The sequence below is a fragment of the Talaromyces atroroseus genome, assembly GCF_001907595.1.
Source record: "Talaromyces atroroseus strain IBT 11181 chromosome Unknown scaffold_11, whole genome shotgun sequence".
Taxonomy (NCBI): Eukaryota; Fungi; Ascomycota; class Eurotiomycetes; order Eurotiales; family Trichocomaceae; genus Talaromyces; species Talaromyces atroroseus.
Window position 1 is genome coordinate 84,217 of NW_017971443.1, and position 23,785 is coordinate 108,001.

General features: G+C 46.8%; 8 protein-coding genes across 8 annotated transcripts, besides 1 other annotated feature; 4 read left to right on the plus strand and 4 right to left on the minus strand.

The window, feature by feature from the left end:
• Window positions 1–261: 261 nt before the first annotated feature.
• On the plus strand, window positions 262–1,556 carry UA08_07321 (hypothetical protein; the record flags this gene model as incomplete). The annotated part of the gene is made up of 2 exons (XM_020262688.1): window positions 262–426; window positions 480–1,556. The coding sequence occupies 2 exons, from the start codon at window positions 262–264 to the stop codon at window positions 1,554–1,556; spliced, it is 1,242 nt and encodes a 413-aa protein (XP_020117524.1).
• Window positions 1,557–1,822: 266 nt separating this feature from the next.
• On the minus strand, window positions 1,823–4,711 carry UA08_07322 (hypothetical protein; the record flags this gene model as incomplete). The annotated part of the gene is made up of 6 exons (XM_020262699.1): window positions 1,823–2,464; window positions 3,033–3,091; window positions 3,132–3,156; window positions 3,273–3,860; window positions 3,911–4,120; window positions 4,178–4,711. The coding sequence occupies 6 exons, from the start codon at window positions 4,709–4,711 to the stop codon at window positions 1,823–1,825; spliced, it is 2,058 nt and encodes a 685-aa protein (XP_020117523.1).
• Window positions 4,712–5,974: 1,263 nt separating this feature from the next.
• UA08_07323 (hypothetical protein) lies at window positions 5,975–10,200 on the minus strand (the record flags this gene model as incomplete). Its single annotated transcript, XM_020262315.1, has 6 exons — window positions 5,975–7,542; window positions 7,599–7,953; window positions 8,020–8,567; window positions 8,624–9,172; window positions 9,221–9,985; window positions 10,038–10,200. 6 exons carry the CDS (start codon window positions 10,198–10,200, stop codon window positions 5,975–5,977), a joined length of 3,948 nt encoding a protein of 1,315 aa, XP_020117522.1.
• A 1,030-nt stretch (window positions 10,201–11,230) lies between these two features.
• Window positions 11,231–12,901, plus strand: UA08_07324 (hypothetical protein; the record flags this gene model as incomplete). Its single annotated transcript, XM_020262326.1, has 5 exons — window positions 11,231–11,413; window positions 11,469–12,186; window positions 12,245–12,495; window positions 12,554–12,742; window positions 12,803–12,901. 5 exons carry the CDS (start codon window positions 11,231–11,233, stop codon window positions 12,899–12,901), a joined length of 1,440 nt encoding a protein of 479 aa, XP_020117521.1.
• Window positions 12,902–13,092: 191 nt separating this feature from the next.
• Window positions 13,093–13,147: a repeat region (Identified by RepeatMasker using a combination of RepBase library and repeat library created with RepeatScout).
• A 1,104-nt stretch (window positions 13,148–14,251) lies between these two features.
• UA08_07325 (hypothetical protein) lies at window positions 14,252–15,924 on the minus strand (the record flags this gene model as incomplete). The annotated part of the gene is made up of 7 exons (XM_020262337.1): window positions 14,252–14,444; window positions 14,505–14,813; window positions 14,871–14,977; window positions 15,043–15,202; window positions 15,259–15,368; window positions 15,419–15,577; window positions 15,643–15,924. 7 exons carry the CDS (start codon window positions 15,922–15,924, stop codon window positions 14,252–14,254), a joined length of 1,320 nt encoding a protein of 439 aa, XP_020117520.1.
• A 518-nt stretch (window positions 15,925–16,442) lies between these two features.
• UA08_07326 (hypothetical protein) lies at window positions 16,443–17,411 on the plus strand (the record flags this gene model as incomplete). The annotated part of the gene is made up of 2 exons (XM_020262348.1): window positions 16,443–16,459; window positions 16,514–17,411. The coding sequence occupies 2 exons, from the start codon at window positions 16,443–16,445 to the stop codon at window positions 17,409–17,411; spliced, it is 915 nt and encodes a 304-aa protein (XP_020117519.1).
• An 832-nt stretch (window positions 17,412–18,243) lies between these two features.
• UA08_07327 (hypothetical protein) lies at window positions 18,244–21,685 on the plus strand (the record flags this gene model as incomplete). Its single annotated transcript, XM_020262359.1, has 9 exons — window positions 18,244–18,553; window positions 18,993–19,162; window positions 19,421–19,505; window positions 19,794–19,866; window positions 20,040–20,155; window positions 20,222–20,963; window positions 21,017–21,173; window positions 21,211–21,395; window positions 21,457–21,685. 9 exons carry the CDS (start codon window positions 18,244–18,246, stop codon window positions 21,683–21,685), a joined length of 2,067 nt encoding a protein of 688 aa, XP_020117518.1.
• Window positions 21,686–22,746: 1,061 nt separating this feature from the next.
• UA08_07328 (hypothetical protein) lies at window positions 22,747–23,487 on the minus strand (the record flags this gene model as incomplete). Its single annotated transcript, XM_020262370.1, has 1 exon — window positions 22,747–23,487. The coding sequence occupies one exon, from the start codon at window positions 23,485–23,487 to the stop codon at window positions 22,747–22,749; it is 741 nt and encodes a 246-aa protein (XP_020117517.1).
• Between the last annotated feature and the right edge of the window lie 298 nt (window positions 23,488–23,785).

A 23,785-nucleotide genomic window follows, 5' to 3' on the forward strand; every position in this document is an offset into this window, starting at 1 on the left:
GTGTCGGCAACGGATGTAGGAAGCCGATCAAGTACATCATCATCGAAGTCTATCAATTTGATTAAGCACGGTGACCGTACTGAATAAATTGGTTTGTTTTTTTTTTTTTTTTTTTTTTTATTTTCCTTTTGTCTAGTCCTCAAATAAGTCTTGAGCCCCGACTTGTACTCAAACAACGAAATAATTTTGGACCGGGTAATACTCTTCTCCATTGCCCGCCGGTGACCTCCCACATCTCGCTTTCATTTCAGTCTTTGGAAGATGACCCTCAAAAGCCTGGGCGACCTACCGGTGCTACCGTTACCAGAGTCTTTTGCGTTGACCGCAGCCTACAACGATGACCCATTCCATGAAAAGGTCAACCTGGGACAAGGAGTCTACCGTGACAACAATTGCCAGCCATGGGTCCTACCCAGCGTTAGAGAGGTAAGACCACTACTGCAACTTGCAAGCAAGTCCAATTTATCCATTCATCTCAGGCCGAAGAAACTCTATACAACCGACAAGTCGACCACGAATACCTCCCCATAGCCGGAGACTCCAAATTCCTCACTAACGCCCGTGAACTCCTCTTCGGTCCTCAAATCGCCTCATCAAAGAATATTACAAGCCTCCAGACCGTCGCAGGAACAGGAGCCAATCACCTTGCCGCGATATTCTGTGCCCAAAAACTGTGTCCCAAAAATGTCTTCATTTCCGATCCGACATGGGATAATCACCATTTGATCTGGAGAGAGGCCGCGCCGAATGTGATGCAGTTACTCTATCCGTATTATGATCCTTCGACCCGGGGACTCAATTTCGAGGGAATGCTTGCTAAGCTGGAAAGTTCGGCGGAGGAGAACGATGTGGTGATACTGCACGCTTGCGCCCATAACCCTACCGGTATCGATCCAACCCGGGAACAGTGGAAAAAGATCGCAGAAGTTGTCGGACGCAAGAAGCTCTTTGTGGTATTTGACTGCGCGTACCAGGGGTTTGCATCGGGCGATGCCGATGCAGATGCGTGGGCGATTCGAGAGTTCTACTCGATGCTGTTCACTGAGTCGTCGTCCCCATCGTCAACGCCAGCAGGCATGTTCGTCTGTCAATCACTATCCAAGAATTTTGGACTCTACGGGGAGCGCATCGGAGCGCTCCATTTGATTACTCCAACCTCGACTTCACCCGAGGGAGCCAAGGCGCACTTGGTTCAAGCAGTCCGTGCCGAAATCTCCTGTCCTTCTCTGTTCGGTGCACGAATTGTTCACGCTGTTCTGGACGATGCTGAGTTGCGCTCGAAGTGGCAGGAAGATGTACAGATTATGGCGCTTAGAATCAAGAGCGTCAGGGCATTGTTGAAGTCGGAACTGGAAAGGATAGGTGCTCAAGGAGACTGGTGTCATATTGAGAAACAGATCGGCATGTTCAGCTTCACGGGGCTTTCTAGTGCACAAGTGCAGGAACTACGGGAGAAGCACCATATTTACATGTTGAGTAATGGGCGCATGAGCCTGAGTGGATTAAATGAGAGCAACGTGGCGTATGTTGCTCGAGCTATTAGAGACGTGTTGTGACTGCCAGTGAGAGAGACTCGGGAAGGGAACATTCAAGATTGAAAATATATATATGTATGCAGGCAGGCATAAGATTTTCTTTTTTTCTTTTTAAAATCTAGTAATTAATTTTTAAAGGCTCGATGATTTTTTAGCCTGATAATATTATTTTTTTATACATAATATTTAAAATAGAACTATCTAATGAAGTAAGGTTTTTTCTAGTACCTCCTAGGTAGCTTCATGATACCCTTCTTTTCACTATCTAGAAATCGCCCTAAGGATATTTATTCTTTAGCATCAGCAAAGACATCCCCTTCTTCGCCGTCGTCACCTTTCTCGTCGTAAGAGTATCGGCCCTCTTCACAAGAGTACTTTGTAGTGGACAATAAGTGGACGAAAGCCTTGTAATCTTCCTCTCCAGCGCTTAGTCCATTCGTCTGCCTGAACTCTCTGTGTTGCATAAAATCATCAATGAGTTGCGGAGACAAACACAAATGCTGCTCACTTCCCTTGAGAGCTTCCATAATCTCAATGCCTCCGTACCAAGGAGTTAAATCCAAGATATTGATAGGCCCTTCACGAGCACGGCACCTGGGATGAAGCTCTGAAAGAGGTGTATTATCATAAATATCTCTTACTTCAGTACTAGGTTTGTGCTTCAATAGTAGTTGCGTGGTACAAGGATCCCCGCGAATGGATTTTAACAAGGGCGTCTGGTCGTAAATGTCTCGGGCGTTAACATCTGCTCCCTTTTCAAGAAGTATTTCAATGAAATCGAGACTGGTACTGGTAAACCCGACAGCAATTCGGAGTGACGTTCTACCCCAACAGTCTCTCGCGTCGATATCGGCTCCAGCTTCGACTGTAATGCGAGGAGTGTGGACCGACGCCATAAACTCTTGATCTGTGAGAGTTCGGTCACAGAACTGCACAAACAGTCAGGTAATCCACCTCCCAGCTGGCATAAAGCAGGGGTCACAATTTCAGTTGGCGAAGACTACGCTGTCGGCTGGGATGATATCCTGCCACAACCGATCAACGTTGGAGGATCGAGATGTCAAGTTTGCAAACAGATTTCGACTTCCAATATTATTTCTGACCAGCCGTCACTCTCTATCCCAGGCTCTGTCAATGATCACGCTGGGTTGATTGGGAAGGTATTCCGGAAACGGCGCAGAAGCAACAGGCTTAAGATCACTCGCAAAGTTTCACGATTAAGACTCTAGACTTGAGAAAATTGAATCGTTTGCGAAGATAGGATACCAACTGACCGAGCCATCACAATAGATACATTAAGTTAGAAGATAAACAATTCAATTGGTTATATTCCGCGACCATGCGCCTCCGCAGCATGGCTTGTCATTTCCCTCCACTAAGTCATAGCCAGATTGGTGCTGCAGACACCAAAAGTGGAGAAGGTTGCTCAACAGGTGCAGAGCATCTTGTAATCTGGCGCTTCGTGCCTTGGATGGACTACTTAGGGTTATGGCCTACTTGGCCTAGTAAGATTTGACAGCGTTCCACATTGTTGAATCCAACAAATTTCACATAATCTATTCAAGGCATATTCTAGTACTTATTTCTTTATCTCACCTAAGCTATATCCGGTAGTAGATCCCTGTCCAATCAGACAGAATCTAACAAATCCGACACAACGCCGTAGTAAACATTCAAACATGCAAGATGCTCTCGCAATCGATGCTTCAGCTTCCGTCAGTTTCAAGCAAGGCTAACCCATCTTTCGTTTTCATTCCGCAGCACTCCGCGTGGGAGGTGCCACAAACGCTGAGGCTCAATAGGTGACAGTGTTCTCGCAATAATCTTTCTCTCCACTAAGCGTCTGGCGTGGTAGATATTGCCAAGTTTTCGAGACCTTTCCAGCTGGGCCAGTCTACCAAGCACGAAATGGCGATGACCTTCATTCTCGAGCTGTGAATTCCCGAGCACGAACAAAGGCCACAAGGATGCAGCGCTGGTGGCCGGCAACACACGTAGGATGTCGATGATAGAGTCAATGAGACGTTTTCTCCCCATACTCCGTATATTTATGGTAGATGACTGTTCTGGGACTGGTATCCGTTCCTCCAAATACAACATCGCTGCAAGTCTTTTCGCCTCTGCCACTTGCAGAAGGTGCGCTGAGTTTTGCGTACCGGCCGGGGAGTATTGATCAAGCTGACGTAGCCGTTGGACTAAAACCCTCCGAATGGCCAGGTGCGACGCGAAGTCTTGATCCCCGTTGCTTCGGAATTGCGCAGCAAGAGACGAGATTTGACTGATTATTGATAATAGTTCACGAGAGCATCCCATCAAAGCATCAATCTATGAAATGTCAGTAGTGGTATCATGAGTTAAGAAAGCCAGACATATACCTCTGCAGAATTGCCGCAAGCCCAGCGGTAGTCGCCAGTAGTTGTCTCTGCATCCCATGCTGTTCGGCCCATAACCTCGTGTGCCACAAAATATATTTGGCAAAAAGCTTTAAGGTCGGCCTCACTCAGAGTAGTAACTTTGAGTTCCTCGAGCATGTGCAATCCAATATTCAGATGTGTTATCCAAGAAGGAGCACATCCATCAGATATCTGGGGACGCAGTAAGTAGGAGTGTTCATTGCGAGTTTTGGAAGGATAAGATTATACATCAAAAAAACAAAGCATCAATGTCGTTGCCAGGCTTTTCCAATCCATCCCTTCTAGCGATAGCTGATGTCTTAGTCCGTTCATTGCCGCGGATTTGAGGTTGAAGGCATGAGTCTTAAACCGATCATCGTGCTGCAACCTCAACTGGTTAGCCGCAGCAGCCAGCAGAGCATTACGCAGAGGTGCAAATTCAACAGCAATCGGAAGGAGTATCTGAAGATAAGGGTTGTAAGTTGTGCTGAGTGAGCACTTTGGACACAGTTCAGTGATATAATAGTTGAGTAAATGAGAATGAGTGCCTTGGTATATGGAGTCCGAGATTCCGGAAAATAGCTGGAGCGACGTGTCGGTATCAAAATGACGTTGTTCACTCGCTAACGAAAGTTGTGTGATATTTTCGTCCTCAATGGGACTATTTGGCTCTTCAACCTGGTCTACGTTGCAGTCGAGTGTTGGCGGAAGCTGTTCGTTCTCAAAATCCACGACCGAATAATTGAGAAATATATACTCGTCAGACCCGTCCTTTCTGGTCATGTTCTGGGATATCTGAGGCTCGGGCTGTGACTGATTGTATTTCAGGCCACCACAGTGTTTACTACCCGAACGTGACCAGAGTCCTTCGAACGGTGGTTAGTGTTGATAGTGGCTGACGAGTGACCGGCTTGAAAGGCCTCGGAGTTCTCAAACCTACCCGCTCGACCATGGACAATATTTCGCTTCAAAGCATCTTCTTCCCACAGAAGTTTCAAACCATATGAACAATTTAAGCCGAGCCGCTGGCAGCGACTACATACTGGCCGCTCCTCAGGACACCGAACGTGCGCTTCTACTAACTAATCAGCGCCCCCCCCCTCTCCGGGGTCCATACAGTTTGGAATTGGGATACGTACTCTTACACGTAAAGCAGCCAGTTCTTTTCTTCGGGGTAGTGTGATTCCTTCTTCGTACCATTGATCACAGAAGTTGAAAGACAATCAGTGGGTGCCGGTTGCGGTGAATGCAATGATAAGGCGCTTTTGCTCTTCAAGGAAGATTAGTTATCTTTCTGAGAGAACCTTAACGATCTGAGTCAGACTCACGCTAACAGTTACATACTAGTAGTTAGTTAGGAAGTCGCCTATCGAATTCTGCCACACGATTAGTAACTTACAATCCTTATGCGCACGCAGCTAGTTCGAAATGCTGACTCCACTAATGCATTACTTCCCATGTTTCAAACATGGACTGATATAACATCAGATATGGTAGTCCAATTGAAAAGAATGCCTGGCATTAGATAGGAAACGAGTTTAGACACCAGACATTGATTGAGTGGGCGGGTTCAAATGAAATATATGATTCATCCCTTATCTATAACTACAGCTGAGAATTTGTGGATTGGAAATTGAAACAGCGAATCGGAAGCAGTTTTATGTGTACGAATTACGAGTTCAATACAAATCTAATCCCATTCAAGATAAAAGACTAACTACTTGTTTGAACTTTGAAGCGGAGTCGCGGCCAGAAGGCCGAGACCCAGAAGGTCCTTTCTCAGTGACTAATAAAGATAAAATTTCTTAGAGATTTCTTTTGCGAGCTAGCAAAAAAAGCAAATACTTGGTACTATCATTCATCAGTTGTTTGAAATCGTCAAAGAATAAAGCATGGGTTGCCGCTTCATAGATTACATACCCTACACCAATTTCGACCTAAGAGTCCGCGTGTTCTCAGCACATTGTGATAAGTCTGTCAAACACCCATTCCCACCACGAATTCATCAAATAGGCGCCTTGGAGATTTACAAGTGGACAATTGAGCTCAAGATGCTTCTGCTTGCGTGGTTGCATATGCAGCAACGCTTCCTGCAGCCCGTGGATATTGAATAGGCGCTTTCATGACTCCCTCGTCATGAGTAATATCTCCAACTTGCCCATAGCCACCACCTCCTGGTGTCTGGATGATACAACGGTCGCCAGTAGACATGGCAACCATGTTCTTCGGACCCAAATTGATCCATCTTTCAGATCCGTCGGGGTTCTTCTTGACCCAGTAGTTTGCTCCTCGGCTGCCATCCTCACCTCCACACATACCATATGGAGATGTGATTCTTCGCTCGGTAATGACGCTAAACTTGAGAGGCGCTCTGCATTCGATGTCTCGAACTACACCATTTCCGCCTTTTCGCATACCGTTACCTCCACTAGACGGTCGAATGGAGAATTCCCGGAGAATAACAGGGTATCTTTTCTCGAGACTCTCTGGATCTGTGATTCTGGTGTTTGTCATGTGTGTGTGAACAGCGCTAGCACCGTTGGCCACAGCAGTGGCTCCGGATCCTCCGCAGATAGTCTCTCCGAATGCATATGCATGTCCAGGAAGTGGATTGCCTTGGGCGTCCTTTCCGCCTTCACCAAAGAATCCGAGACAGTTCATACAGCCCTGGCTTGCACCTGCAACTCTGAATGCCTTCATGATCACGTCACAGACGCGTTGTGATGTCTGGGTATTACCTGCACAAACGGCTGGTCCCGCTGAAGGATTCAAGAACGATCCTTGAGGCAAGATGACTTGGGTGGGTGCAAGGCATCCTTGATTCATGGGAATATCAGTCCCAATTAGTAGCCGCAGGCAGTAAAGTAGTGCGGAGTGGGTGATGGCTGGAGGGGCGTTCATATTTCCATACATCTCGCAAGATGTACCAGTGAAGTCGAAGGTTGCACTGCCGTCTTCCTGAATAGTGACCTTTAATTTGACAAAAGATCCGTTGTCCATGCCATCTTCAGCTAACAGCACCGGACCACGTGTTTGCAGTGTGTTTTTTAAGAAGTTTCTAACTGCAAGCTCGGCATTGTGTTGAATGGCCGCCATGTAGAGCTGGACAATCTCTTGAGAGTATTCTTCCATTAAAGCTTGAACAAGACTGAGGCCTTTGTTGTTTGCAGCAACCTGCGCCTTGAGATCTGACAGATTGTCGTTCAGGCGGCGACTTCCATTGCACCCTGGGTACTCTCCTGGCTGTACTAGAATCTTGGTGACACCTTCTTCGTCAAAGTGACCGTTATGGATGAGTTTGAAGGACTTGATTGCTGCGCCTTCCTGCCAGAGTTCAGTAGAGTTTGGTGGCATGGAGGTACCACCGAGACCACCAATGTCCGTGTGATGGCCACGAGATGCCACGTAGAAAGCAACATCTTTGCCCTGAGAGTCGAAGACTGGAGTTATCACAGTAATATCTGGCAAGTGTGTACCACCGGCTTCGGGATGATTTGAAACAAGCACGTCTCCGGGGGTAAGTTTTCCCCGAAGCAATTCATGTTGATATTTGACAGCGTAACTCATTGATCCAAGATGAACGGGAACGTGCGGTGCATTTGCCACAAGACCGGCTGTAATTGATTAGTATATTTTTTCGAGCTATACTTATGGAACAGTTACCGCTTACCATCAGGTCCAAAAATCGCACAGGAAAAATCGAGACGCTCCTTGATGTTCAATGATACAGAAGTATTTTGGAGGGCTCGACCCATCTGCTCAGCTATACTCATGAAGCGATGACCGAAGATACTCAAAGTAGCTGGGTCCACAACTTGGTCAGAGATCTCTTGTTTAGTCGTTGACAATAGGTCAATCACGACATGCGATTCTAGGATCCTTGCTTGGGCTTCTGGCACGACTACTAATGTCTGTGTGGCGTCAATGATGACAGCCGGACCCTTGAGAAGTGTGCCTGGTTGTAGGGCATGAAGTAAATAGACCGGCGTTTCTGTTGCTTTATGTTTCTTGAAATACACTGTTTTCTGCACGTTGTTTAGGTCATATATCCCCTCCAAAAAAAATAAAAAAAATGGTGATATGGAACTTACTGTGTTATCAGGCTTTTGCTTGGCCTCCGTAAATGTCAAGCTCTTCATTTCCTCGGAGATCTGTGCAGTCCCGTTCAAAGTTTCGTTGCTTTTACCGATAGCACGAACACGAATGTCATCAATCAAAATGTGTCGATCCTCGGGGAAGACAAAGTTGAATTCCTGGAGATGTCTCTTCAAGAACTCACTCTTGAAGTCCGACGTGTCTGACTCCATGATCATCATTGCCGTTTCTGTGCCTTGATATCTCATGTTCAGATAAAACTCGTACTGGATCTTGTCCTCTTTTATGCCTTGCGAAACAATGCCAGCTTGAACTTGTTTTTTGAGGGAATCAAAAACACTTGATACTGCTTCGCGGGTTTCGGCATTATAGATCTGACTGTGGGGTCTCTGGGCTTCTTGAACAACATCCGCTAGTGCCATACCATATGCCGAGAGGATGCTTGAATATTTATGGATGATAATGCTTTGGATACCTAGTTTGGCGGCAATTTCGCAGGCGTGTTGTCCACCAGCACCTCCGAAAACGCTTAAATGGTGATTTGCTAATAACAGTTAGCATTATAGCGCTAATTTCGAGTGATTATGGAAGAGAACAAACAAATTGCGTGTCCTTTAGCCTCTGTGAGAGCGCGAATTGGTCTGCACATGGCCTCGTTGGCCACGTCGATGAATCCGCAGGCAATTTCCTCAGGTGTAAGAGTGCCCCCAATTTCCGCGTTTATATCGGCTGTAATTCGAAGAAACTTCTCACGCACGATTTCTTCGTCTAGAGGCTCATTCTCGTTGGGACCAAAGATATTTGGGAATGCTTTGGGGACCAGTCTTCCGAGGAAAAGATTTGCATCGGTCACAGTCAGAGGTCCTCCCTTTCTGTAGCAAGCAGGTCCGGGATGGGAGGAAGCACTTTCAGGCCCAACAGTGAAGAGACCATTTCTCCAAGCTAGAATAGACCCACCACCTGCTGCAACAGTATTAATATCGAGTTGTGGACTCTGAATAGTCACACCAGCTGTGGTCGTTTCGAAGACGTGCTCAAAGGCACCGCCGTACCTTGAAACGTCGGTGCTTGTGCCTCCCATATCAAAACCAATGACGGCCATTCTGTTGGCTTCATCGAACGAGGTTTTTGCATATCCAACAACTCCACCTATAGATAGTTTAGTACAGTGTCAAAATATCCATAGAATAAATGTACCTGCAGGTCCGCTAAGGATACCCTTCAGACCAGTAAAACGATCATGTCTCACAAGTCCTCCGTCGGATTGCATGAACTCGCATTTGACGTCGTCTAGGTGGCCGCCTTCAAAGCCTCTCCGGAATCCCTCCAGATACTTCTTGATTTCTGGAGTCAAATAGGCATCGGCAGTTGCTGAGCTTCCTCGTGGTACCATTTTGATCATATTCGCTGCAACTTCAGAGGACAGGGAAACGTGAGTAAAGCCAGCGGCCAAAGCGAGCTGTCCAGCTCTGGCTTCATGTGCTGGGTATGCATATGAATGAGTAAAGCAGATAGCAATGGTATCAATGCCTTTGGATCTGATGTCTTGCAATTGGCGCCTTAATGACTGTTCATCCAATGGCCGCAGAATTCGAATCAACTGGCCATTGATACCCTGCTCTACTACACCTGGAATGACCTTAGTAACACCAAATAGACCTTCAACATCTTCGTCGAAACCTTCAATGGTGACACGCTCATCAACTCCGTACACCTCTGAATACAAGACCTCGGGTTTCGAGATATTCAGATCAAAAAGTCTCGGTCTCGATTGATACCCGATTTCGAGCAAATCTTGGAAACCTTTGGTCACGAGAAAAGCATGCTTCCTGCCCTTTCTTTCAAGTAAAGCGTTAGTCGCAACAGTAGTTCCCATGCGAATGCTATCAATGGCATGCTTCGGCAACGGAACATTTCTCGGAATTTCTACACCCCCATACGTAGAAAGTACACGTCGAATCCCTTTACACAGTAAGTATATCGAACCGATAAAACTCTTGAAATCCGCACCTACCTTCCGTGGGAGCATCAGCGTAATTCGCAGGGTCAACAGATAAGAGTTTGAATACAAGGTCCGGATGCCCAGGTGCTGTTGCCCATATATCTGTGAAGGTGCCACCCCTGTCGATGGCAATTTTGATGCCACTCATGGACTCTGAAAGTGCTACTGATCCCATCTTGACGATTGACTTTCTTGGTAAGTCTACTTGCCTAGTCCTGACTTGAGGGCGTATCAATGTCTTATAAACACATGCAAAACGGAAGAAATAAGTTTTCAAAAACCAGGTCAAGGTGTCAAATGAAACCACATTGAAGATTGATCGTGCTCCTGGCCAAGAGCAGAAGGTCGACACGATGAAACTATCAACATATTTTAAATCATAATATTGACACGCGCATAGGTTAATGGGCGTCGCGATGACGAGAACTATGGTTCAATAAATCTATTGGCACGGGAGTTGTGCTGCGGATCTCGTCGTAGTGACCTTCCAAATCGGACGACTTTTTCCACCTCCAAGCGCCAGACGTCGGGAGGAGACTGATAACTTACGTCGTATTAAACTTCCTAATTCTTAAAATTCCTATCTAGTACTGTAGGTGACTTGTGTCAATCGAGGTTTCATTCTGCTGGCTTTGTCTTGCCGTGTTGACCATCCTATTCCGTCAAAACTTATCTCCAGATTGCTGCGATTGTATCTATTATTCTACCTTCATTCGCCACTCTAATCAGCCGGTTGTGGAGGTAGCTCCGAGATGCTAACATGTAGGAGAAAAAAAAGACTCTTTCCGTACGTGGAGACAACTTTTTGCTCCATTTTTTTGAGTTATTTGTTAAGCGGTTCGGATGCTTAGTTATCGATTCTACACAGCTCCGTTGTAAACCCAGAGGACATCCCTATCAAATGATCGAAGATAAGCCCGGAATCTAACGGACTCCTACATGAGATATAGTCTTCTTTGAGAGGACTGCTTCTCTACAAAACGTGTTATCAATTGACAATGGAGCATTGCATTGTACCTACTATGGCTTACGCGCTTAGCTTGATATGCAGAATGAGAGCACCTTCTCCCTTGACTTGAAAGAAGATATAACGGCTGCTTACTCCCTGGAATTCAGCAATATTTACAATCCTGATCATTTCGACAGTCAAGAAGATTTCTCAACAACAGGCATCTGCTATTATCGATACTGGGCCTTCACTCACCATGGGTGCTATTGAGAGAGCTATGACGCCCCAAGGCACTGTCGGTGACGAGATCAATGACAAGGATGTCAAGCACATTGACCAGGCAGCGCTATTCCTTGCGAGTGCTGGTGATGCACCAGTCTTCTCTCCAAAAGGTGAGAAGAGACTGAGACGCAAAATTGACTTCATCATGTTGCCAATGGTAAGTAACACCTCCTGAGATGATGCTCTCCAGGACTGACAAGTTGACTTAACAGCTTTTTGTGACCGCTACACTGGGAGCAGTAGACAAAGTTGCTCTCAGTACCGCTGCTATTTACGGACTGGAGATTGATAACAACCTTCATGGACAGCAGTACTCTTGGCTCGGTTCCATATTGTCTCTGGGCTCTCTTGTGGCCATGTTTCCGTCGTCTGCCCTGTTGCACAAACTTCCGTCAGCCAAATACCTCTGCGGCTGTTCCATTGGTTGGTCTGTAATGGCCCTTTTGATGCCCGCTTGCCACAACTGGTCTGGTCTCATGGCAATCCGTTTCTTCATGGGATGCTGCGAAGCTATCATTGTTCCAGGCATCTCGTTGTTGATTGCCGGGTGGTACAAGAAAGCAGAGCAACCCCCAAGGAACGCCTTGGTCTTTGCTGCTGCTAGTTCCATTGTCAACGGTTTCTTGTCTTGGCTGGTTGGAAAGATACCCGGCGACGCACCTCTCGCGAAATGGAAATATCTGTACATCTTGGTTGGGTCAATATCTATGGCCTGGTCGATCTTCGCCTTTATCTTCCTTCCGGATACCCCTATGAACGCCAAATTTCTGTCAAAGGAAGAAAAAGTATTCTGGGTGCAACGTCTAGCTGAGAACAAGACTGGTGTTATGAATAAAACCTGGAAATGGGATCAAGCAATCGAAGCCCTCATTGACCCAAAGACGTGGATCATCTTTTTCTTCAACATTGCCATCAACATTCCCAACGGCGGTATGTATCAATCGCCTTTGACAGGGAGGAGAACAAGCTAATCAATATTATGTATCAGGTCTCACAACCTTCAGCGGAATCATCATTCAAAATCTCGGATTCTCTTCAGTGAACTCGTCATTGCTTTCCATGCCTACTGGTGTGATGTCAACATTGGCAGCGTTTGTCTTTTCAACGCTTGGTGCCAAATGGAGTAATCGTCGTTGCTTGGTTACGATGTGTGCATGCGTTGTACCCATAGTTGGAACAGCCATCCTCTATGCTGTTCCTCGTACGGCGGTGGGCGCCCAAATGGTTGGTCTTTACTTGGTAAGTCAACAAATCCCATAGTATTACCAATTTACTTACCTGACTGGCTCATTCAAAGGTCTACACGTATTTCGGACCATACGTTGTTGGTATATCTCTCGCCCAGGCCAACACAGCAGGCCACACGAAGAAAAACGTTTCTTTCGCTATATTGTATATTGGCTACGCAGTAGGAAACCTCATCGGGCCCCAAACTTTCCGAGCAAGCCAGGCACCAGCTTATACTGGTGGAGTTATCGCTATGTTGGTTTGCTATTGCGTTTGCATAGGCTTGATGATGGCATACTGGCTGCTTTGCGTGATACAGAACAGAAGATCTGCAGCAAAACCGGACGACGATGAGCCTTGGGATAGCTTCCAGGACATTACCGATTGGAAGCAGGCAGATTTCAAATATACCACCTAGATGTGGAATACCGCAATAGCTGAATTCGGTCAGCGGTATTAGGGGCAATTCACGATCAGCAGTGAGTTAATTGTATTTAGGCAGTGGTAGAGAAAGGTGAATGTAAATTCGACGATAGCTTTTGAATCACTCTAGTAAATCTACGAATCTTGATAGACCGGTGAGATGACGTTCACCTATTTTGTTGACATCTAGAAGTAGAGTAGAGACATTCAGATGTTCAGCAATGATCTCCACAGAAAAGAGTTCTATCTAAGGCTACGAGGTCATTTGTGTGGCCGATGAAGCCGCTGGGCCGGCAAAGAATAACAAGCTTTGCCTAAACAAGAAAAAGTAGAAATCTTATGGCTAGAACTAGGGCTAGAAATTCACGGGACCTCCGCCAATGACTAGTTAGCCCGACACAGTAGCCCAGTTTTTTCTATTGCTAATGTGCGCGGCAAGATTGTCCTCCGGTCCTGGAGCCGAAATCGCTCTGAGACTTCGGCCAATCCATGCTTTGTGTGGTGCCGGAATAAATTGCCGAGCCAGAGCCCATAGATAATCCGTTATAAACAGGTTTCACTGTACTTATTCCTGGAACGGCTGGTGACGCGTCTACCCCGGTTCTACAAAAGATTCCCAAGGAGCCGGATTCCTGCGTCGTGTCGACCTTCCTTGACTTACCCCAGAATCCACACTGTTCCTTCTACTTGGAGCATCACCGACTTGAGAGATAAGTTCGCTAGGGCTCAGACTACAGACACTTTTACATCCTGGTTCGGCTTTGTGGTACCGTACCGTCCCTACCGTCCCCAGGTCCGTATAGAGAAGGCCCGCCATAATCACACGGTTTTCTCGTGCGAACAAAGATCTTCTTTAATGAAATACATTAAGAAATCTTGAGTGGGCTAAGCACCTTGCGTGCAAGCATAGAGACTATGAAGATGAAGCGGAGAACAACAACTTCGCTGATTCCAGGTCTAGCGCTTCCTACAGCCGACAGCACGACCACAGTCCGGGGACGCCTTCCCCTTGCTAAATCAATCGTTGCCTATCTTACGTTTCAATATACCTAGTATAATGCAGAGTCACACGATTATACACCTAAATACATCACGGATCATATAAACGAGAACTGTGCTTTGGGACACGCCGAAGATGAAGTCTAAAGGCACTATGCAACACCTATATATACACGTATAGTTATTCGGGGACGTATAGCAGATCAATAGTCTACGCTCGGGGGCAATAGTTGCCTACTCTTAGTCTATTATACCTCTTACACAGTATATGTATTACAATTTTGATTAAGCTATTGAGAGATGTTTGCTTGTTATTTACGTATGAAGTAGTGCTGATGACGCACTTTTATAACCGGTTGGTCCGGTCATGCTTCCAGCCTGGCATATCAGCCAGATCCTTTGCAGGAGCAGCGCGGCGTGATTTCAGAGCATCACCGCCAGGCCTCCACTTCCAAGCGTAGGCTAGATCATGAGAAATCGTTCCTTCGATAAGGTCAACCACATGCTTTCCAATGTTGGGCAGAAGCTTGAAACTGTGTCTGAGAATTGTCAATAAACTGATGCACTTGATTGAGATTTCCAATGATACTGTAGCCTACCCGCTGTCCCCTGTTGCCAGGATGAAATTCTTCCACCTGGGGTGCTCGCAAATCAACAGATTAGCATCAGCAGTATCAGCGCACCAGCACATACTCCGGTTCAGAAGCTGTCGATCCTTGAAGCGTGGCAGGAATCTGGCGATGGCCTTGCGAATGGTTGCTTCAGAAGCGTCGGGGTAGGTGTCGGTTGGGTGCTGAGCGTGTGATCGAGGAACGGAGATTGATTTGGATTCATTGGAACCAAACGGTCTATGCGAAATAAAGCGAGTGAAGCCGGGGAACTCGTCACACACTTTGATTATGTTGTCCCTGGGACACAGTCAATATATGATGGGCTGAGCGATTAGATTGAAGTAAGCGTCGTACTCGTTCGGCTCAAAGAAAAAGCCGTATTCACCGTCGTAGATTACGGGTGAGTTCTTGTACTCAGCAGCTTCTTCGGGTGTGAGTTGGATGTGAGCGAAAACCCACGCCTGGATCAACTCATTAGCGAGAACTGTCCGCAAACACCGTCGTGCAACTGATTATATGCCCTGACCTTGGAAACACATTGGCCTTCGAGATCAACTAAAGTTGGGCTCCAAGCGCCAGTAGCTAGAACCACCTTATCGGCATAGTAATCTGTGCCATCTACTGTTTGAACACCAACGCATGTCCTTCCATCTTCAGACAAGAGAGGTCGAGCAAATGTCCCAGCGCTATTTCTATATCAGCATATGATGCCCATTCAACTAGGAAATTGCGGCAAACAAACCGGCCAAATCGAAAGTTGACACGCTGGTCCCGAAGAAATTCACCGATACCATTGATGGCTTTGGCTGCAGCAAGCCAGCCGCCATCTAGACTGTGGACGCCCTTCCATCCCTGCTTTGCGTAAGCATGGCTCTGCCGCTTTCTGACAAATGTGGGATCACCTTGACTTGTTCTTGCGCGAAAGCCGGCATTTTAGCCACAATCTCAGCCTCATTATCCAGCCATATATTTGTGTTTTCCATCTCGCTCTTTGCCTTGATCAGACTCTGACGGGCCATTCGCAGACCTTCGATGCCCTGCTCCGAGGAGGAACAATACATCTTGAAGTGTATTAGTAGGGGATCTAACATGATAATTGATACCAAATCAGATGTAAAAAACTCACCACGCCAGTATTATGAAAGTAGGGTTTAAACAGTGGATCATTGTTCCACATATCGAGAGCCTCTAGTGATAGCAGTGCATCGGGCTTGTTCCGGACGCGAATGCTCATAATTTTGTTAAGATCGTGACCAGCAGATTGAGATGAAGGAATTGGGTATACATCCAATACGGTGATATTAGCAGGATTGTATCCGGAGCGAATAAGATGTAAAGCCGTTGAAGAACCCATTGTGCCGCCTCCCCCGACAACGACAATTGTGGTGTTTGCGCGTGGCATAGCCATTATGTGGAACTGATTTGGCCGTATTATCACAGTGCTGTGGAAGATGTGTCTGGTGCAATTTGAAGGGCAAATCAAAGAATGTAGTTGAAATGCTGAGCAGCAGTCTTTTCAGCAATGTGCTTAGATATAGCTAGATAGTAAGTACGGCGCTACTCCCGAGGTCTTTTCCATCATATGATGAGTCGCCATGTTTAAATTGGGCCATCATTAGAAAGGTCCAGCCGGCCCCTGCTTTGTAATAAGGAGCGACGGTGATCTAGGGCATTATTGGCTTTGGACTTATCTTTAAAATCGGTCTAAGAAAAAGTGGATGACTGATTCAGCCACTGACTGGAGACAATTCAGGGTCAAGGTTAAACTTTGGGAGTATCGTATTGACCTGCCTCTTCCGTTGGAAAATCTGCCCGGAATGCGGCTACAGGCCCTGGCGAAGGATTATATTTGGATTAATAAATGCATTCTGCTCCTTGTATAAGAATTTTGTTTACTATATTCTCTGCGCTCCAGCAATCTGCAATATGTCGCAGCATACCCAGTAAGTTGGTGACCTCCTCATTTATGCACACGGCCTAACAACCTCCTCCTCTAGAAAGACATATACACTCAATACCAATGCCAAAATCCCCGCCATCGGCCTGGGTACATGGCAGTCTAAGCCCAATGAAGTCCGTGAGGCTGTTAAGACTGCCCTGCTTAAGGGTTATCGGCACATCGACACAGCCTTGGCCTACGGTAACGAGGCGGAGGTCGGGGCTGGTATTCGCGACTCTGGAGTGCCCCGTGAGCAGATCTGGATAACCACAAAGCTCGACAATACCTGGCACCACTGCGTCGAGAAGGGCATTGAAGCGTCACTGAAGAACCTGGGCGTTGACTATGTTGACCTATACCTCGTCCACTGGCCCTGCTCACTTAATCCCTTGGATGACTCCAAACTACTCCCTGACTGGAACTTTATCAAGACCTGGCAGGAGATGCAGAAGCTGCCAGCCACCGGAAAGGCGCGCAACATCGGTGTCTCCAATTTTGGAATCAAAAACCTCGAGATTCTACTGAATGACCCTTCCACCAAGATCGTCCCCGCCGTCAACCAAATAGAGGTGCACCCCGGCAACCCCTCCCCTGGGCTTGTCGCCTACAACACCTCTAAGGGCATCCACACCACCAGCTACTGCTGCCTGGGCTCCACCAACTCTCCGCTCTATAAGAACTCTACACTCATCCAGATTGCCGAGAGAAAGGGCAAGACTCCGCAGCAGGTCATGCTGGTTTGGGGCATCCAGAAGGGCCGGAGTGTCATACCCAAGTCAGTCAGCAAGTCTCGCATTGAGGCCAACTATGACATTGATGGTTGGAACTTAACCGCCGACGAAGTAAACCAGCTTGATAACCTCAAAGACCAATTCAAGGTTTGCGATGATTCATGGTTACCCGTCAGGGTTTTCTTCGATGACGACGAATATCCAGATAATCGGAGCCAGTTATAAGTTTTACGGCTGGAACCAATTCACCGACACAGCAAACCAGCTCGACTGCCTAACTTACTAAGGACCGATTCACGGTTACCGATCAAGTCCTTTCCCTATGACGATGAGTTACATTAAGTAGCAATCTCTCACACTCTCTTGTTACTCGTCCGGTCTCCAAGAACTGAATCAAGTGACCAACCAGAAAAGTTTTATTACCAAGTATATAGCTTCAAATATTAGAATACATTATCCTTAACTTGAGCTTCAGTGTACAGTTTTTCTTTAGTAATGTAGCTTAATGAAGCATTAGACGTGTGCTCAAGACGCTGGTAGCAATGATACAAGAATTGCTCTATTTTAGTTTACATTATAGTCTTTATGTTTGCCTAGTTTCTTGCACTGCGTATATTGATTACTATATCGGTGAGGGAAATTCAGTACTTAGGATACAAATAAAGCGCTGTATGAGCTAGAAAATGAATTTTAGCAATGAGGTCCGAAGTTGAGGGGCTAGAATGGATTGATATACCATACATATTGTATATTCTGCATTATCTCTGGATCTGGAAACTAGCTCGTCCCGACATATCTAGGTAGGGAATTTGGGCGCTTGTGGCCATGCACATCATCATCATCACCGCAAAAAATCCTTCGACCTGTGTGTCCTTTCTCCTGAAGAAGCTCATCGTGCCGTCAGAGTTATATTTGGCGTGATATGGCCAGGGTCTGGCTAGTTCTGCACGCGAAAACTTTTGCCCAATCTAGTATGATTGATGATAAATACACGAACAGTCCTACCCGGAACAAGCCAGCTAGCAGCGGCCCCAAAAGGAGGAGACCAATTGTCTCAATGACGGTGATCATCGTGTACATGCGCCCAATGAACCGGGGCGGCACCAGAGAGGTGACTGAGGGAGCGGATGATATTGTCGAAGCCTCGACCAAAGGTCGAGATGACAAATCCTGCGCGTGCGAGTCTCAGGTCATAGCGCTTCGAGATGTACTGCAGGTTGAGGCTCTGGGTCGGCTCTTCGACGGCATTGATGAAGAAAGTGAGGATGAGCACGAGGACTTTGACGTCGTGGCGCAGGACGGTGGTTGCTCGCTGCCAGAGAGATGCCAGGCAAGCTATAGTTCAGTGCGCGACTTGCTCTTTAGTCGTACGCTTGTTTCGCTGCTTGTGGTCGCCAATCCGTTCCTTGGGGAATTCCTGATAGCGTCGCGTGGCTGTGCCGTCTCTTTCAGCAGACATGCGATTAGCATGGCCACAAAGAAACAGACATAGCCTAGCTGGATTGGTAGCCATGGCCCATGAGTCTCCATCAAGGCCGACGCGATCGGGGTGGCGGTGATATGCGCGCATATTGGCAGGTCATGAGCTGAAAGGAGGCGGTAGCTCTTGGTCGTGTTAGCCGTGTCTCCCGTACGGTATGTACATAATTGACAATGTAGCAGATATATTACCTCTCATTCGCCGGCATGACATCTTCAATCGTTGTCAAGATCATCGAGAATAGCACAGGGCCACCGCCGCCCAGGACGGTGAAGATGGGTGATAACCAGACCAGTCGCAGCGTGAAGACCTGCCACATTCCACAGATGAGGAGCGTGAATGTCATCGACAGTACGATGCCGATAATGCTCATCAGCACAACGGGCTTGTGATCCCATCGGTCGGCCAACAAGCCGTAGGGTATAGCCAGTGCGACGCCTATAATATGGTTGGTAGCAATGGTATGACATTGAGTCGAGGACAAAAGCAGCGGATCGTGAGTTACTTCTTTCTCGGCTCTCTATATTCGCCTAATTTATGATCCTAGGCAATTGCTAGATCTGTCCATGCAAAACCAAGCATCATTTTACTCGACGATGCCCTAAGTGGGCTTGATCGGCGCACCGAAAGCAGGTTTTCGACCAGATATTTGGAAGGCAGGGGCTTCTGCGTCAATTGGGCTCGACTGCGATCCTGGTAACACACGCAATTAAGTTGACTGTCTCTAGGAGGAAAACATCTAATATTTTCACAGGTTACCATCTACCGGAGTCTGATCGAATCATCGTCCTCAGCACCGAGGGAAGATTTGACAGCCAAGGAAACCTTCACAGACTGCGGTCTATTGATGGCTATGTGCAGAAGTTGTCAACCGAAGACTACTCAGCGACAAAACCCGAAGATAGCATCGAACTGATCCCGTGCTTTCCACTCAAGATGATCTCACTAACTTGAAAGACCGCCAAACGGGTGATTGGTCTGTCTATGCATATTATATACAAGCTGCAGGGAAGGTTAACTCCATCTCCTTCATGATATGCGTTGCAGTAGTCGCATTCTGCTATAATTTTCCCAGAGAGACGCGCTTTATAATCAACTAATAACACGATGAGCTAACATCAAAGTAGACTTATGGGTCCAGTGGTGGTCTGATGCCAACGAAGTGTCCTCTAACCCTAATCTGGGACTCTACTTCGAAGTGTATGTGGCGCTGGCAGTGGCCGCGATGATATTCCTGGTCCTTGCTTGCTGGTATCTGATGGTGCGAATCGTTTCGAGATCGGCAGCGAGGTTGTAACAAACCATGTTGCAGACAGTCATGAGGTAGAATCTATCATTTGCCTGATACAGTTGATTAAGCTAATACATCGCAGAGCGCCTCTCTCCTTCTTTGCCAATAGTAGCACCGGGGCCATTACAAATCGATTCAGCCAGGATATGCGGCTCATCGATATGTCGTTACCGATGGCTGCCATTAATACCGCACTGTGTACGCTAGCCTCCATGCAATTGGAGAAAGATCACTAATATCTCAAAAATGCATTTTCATGTGTAGTGCAGATTGTCATGATCTCGGTCTCATCCAAGTATATGACCGTCACCATCCCCTTTGCGTTGGGTGTCATCTATCTGGTGCATAAGTTCTATCTAAAGACCTCCCGACAACTCCGGCTCCTCGACTTGGAAGTGAAATCGCCCCTGTACTCCAATTTTATCGAGACCCTGAATGGCCTTGCGACCATCCGCGCCTTTGGATGGACATCGCAATTGCAAGAGCAGAACACTCGGCTGCTGGATGAATCGCAGAAGCCTGTCTACCTGCTGTATTGTGCACAACGATGGCTGACACTGGTCATGGACATGCTCGTGGCCTGCTTGGCGATTATTCTTATCATTTTAACGGTCGTCCTGAAAGAATCAACCAGTGGCGGCACGATCGGTGTGGCCCTTGTCAATATTATGACCTTCAACCAAGGCCTGACAAATATGATCAAGTGGTATATGTCCCTCGAGACAGCTCTTGGGATCATCTCGAGGGTTAAGGAATTTGAAGTGGAGACCATATCTGAAGAACGACCGAGCTCGATGTTGAGACTTGTGGATCAGGAGTGGCCTCCATCAGGAGCAATCGAGTTCCGGAATGTATCCGTATCTTACGAGTTCGTCGATAAGTATCCTCCAATGACATGGGAGATAACGCTAATAATGATCAGCAATGAGTCTTCTTACGCACTAAGAGACATCTCGATGTCGATCCAAGCAGGTCAGAAAATTGGGATCTGTGGGCGCACTGGAAGGTAAGTGATAATGTTCCTCATTAGGCACTTCTAGGAATCTAATTCACTACCAGTGGAAAGAGCTCTTTGATTCTATCGCTCTGTCAGATGGTTGATCTCAGATGTGGGTTTATCTCGGTGGACGGGATTGACCTCTCGACCTTGTCCCGAGAAGCCGTTCGCTCTAGGTTTAATTCAACTACGCAAGAGCCTTTTTTCATACCGGCCACAGTACGCCTGAACCTGGACTTTACTGAATCACTGTCAGATGAAGTCATCATCAGAGCTCATCAGAAGGTCCACCTATGGGATTTCGTCAAGGAACGCGGCGGACTGGATGGATGCTAAGCTGGGGGCTGATAAGTGGTCATTGGGTCAGCAACAGCTATTTTGTCTAGCGCGAGCACTGCTGAAAAAGAGCCAAGTTATCATTCTAGACGAAGTTTCCAGCAGGTATGTAACCCAAACTTTTATTCGAAGTGAGCACAACTCTAATATCAGTTAACACTTGCAGTGTCGTTTCCGAAACGGATAAGTTAATGCAAGTCATCATCCGCGCCGAATTCGCCGACTCTACCATTTTCGCCATCGCGCACCGTCTTGATACCATTTTAGACTTTGACAGAATTGCATTCTTAGATAAGGGTTCGTTGGTAGAGTTTGACAGCCCGACAAGGCTATTAGAGAGGGAGTCCTCGGCTTTTGCCCGGCTCTACAATGGCTTGCCAGATGCGAGTCTATAGAAACCGTTCTCAGTCAAAATCCGACTGAAGCAGTCATTCATCTGCGCTTAAAAATGCAATCTTAGCATGCTCAAGTGGTCAGTAGAATATTAAGTCTGTCCCGGCCATGCTCTTAATGTCTCGCAGATACTTCTCCGATATCGACTGTATGAGCCGTGTGTATCTGGTTGACCTGTTCAAGCGCGAAGAATAGTGCGCCAAATATTCAGGACTACCTACTCTGAAGTTCCGACCTTATGCCTATCTTGATTAGCGGTTCCATGTGCAATGTGGATAAACTGTCAAAGGCATTTCAGGATAGAGTCTCTGGTAAATAGCGTAACCGAAAAATTGTTGAAAACACTGAAATATATATTGCAAGGTCTACCGCATCAAAAGATCAAGGATCTCCCTACCTAGGTGTACTAGAAAGTAGATCTCGAGACTTCTCTTGTTGTAATCATCAATCGAATTACCACGTGTTGGTCGGGAAGGTATATGCAGCCTAAATACAGCAACACCGGGTTATAATATAATTGGATATAACGGAAAGAGAATAGGCCCATTCCCCCACTTTTACCCGTCAAGTTGACCCATAAAATGCTCTAGACTTAATGTATTAGAAGTCTAAGACCCACTTTTACCTCGTTAATAACGGACTTTGAAATTTCCTTCCCATATAAAATCTGTTCTAAATAGTATAGACAATACTAATGCTTTATTTTACCTTTATTAACAGGTTTTCGCTCTACAATGGATTTGGAGACAATCAGAATTGATCCGTTATAACCAGTTCTACTGTATTGCGTTGTATGGCGCCTACTTGAACTTCATTCTTATGCATTGCCATCTACTTTACTTGTTACCACCACGGTACTTTACCCCAGTTTTTATCAACTAGTCGTAGATCTTGTGCACAAGTCAATCATCCAAGCAATTTTTCTGGCTGTCTCTCATACTCATGCATGCAAATTAACCCACACTTGTAAGCGCAACCATATCCAAGCAATGGGTATCAGCCCGAGGCCAACCTCGGAGAATCTAATAAAAATGAAGTAACATAGTATTGAGCGTCTAGCCCCCTACTGACGTTGTCCACCTGCAGATTGCTCATGATATCTGAAAGCATGAGTAGAAATCTTCTCTCCCCTTGAATCAACCCTCTGCGGAAGCACGCTGAACAAACCATCAGCATCTCGCGGCTCATAGTCCAATGTAGCGGCAGCCTGGATAAGCACGTCTAGGCCGTATTTGCCCTTGAGCCAATAGGCAACCATGTCCGTCGCAGCGAGAGCCCCAGATCCTGTCCAGATGTTGCCGTCGATGATCCACTTCTTCTCACGTGTCCATTTGACTTTTGGCCAGCGTTCCCTCACCCACTCGTATTCGATGTTGTTGACTGTGGCTTTTCTTCCGTCTAGAACTCCGGTGGATGCGACGAGGCTAGCACCAGTGCAGGTTGTAAAGAGGAGCTTCCCAGCAGTAACATGTCTTCGGATCAGATCAGCGTGCTTGGGGTGTAGGTCAAAAGTACCCAGGTACGGCCCTCCAACGAGCAAGATATCCAGCTCAGGACACTCATCCACAGTTGTTGTAGGGACAATCGTCATCTGGCTAGTACCCAGGTCGACGGGATCTCTGGTCACTCCAATGTGATGAAACTCAAACTCTGGTGCTCGAGAAATAAGGTCGTCGTCGATGGGGACGTATTCCCGAATGGTTAAGAGGGCGCTCTTGCTGGCCGAGGCGAGAAGATCGGTTGGCCCGACTGAGTCGATTACTTGGTAGGCAAAGGCGAGAATGCCAAATTGGATAGGGGCCATTTTTGCAATGAAAGCAGGATTGGAAGGGTTTGTAGGCTAATGAGGAAGGAAGAGCAGCTTGAAGTTGTATGCGTAACGACGAGGGAGTTCCCTGGGGATTGTTATAATGCGAAGTTTTGCAAGCCATCAACACATATCCGTAAGCCGCCCGGTTGTTCCATTCGTAAGCACCCCTGGCTGAATTTATCAGCACCCTTTGCCAACTTTGTAAGCTACACTACGCAGCATATATTGAATGTTGATAATCATGAAAGATGCTCGTGACGCTGTACGGATATAGAGGTGGGTCATGGAATTG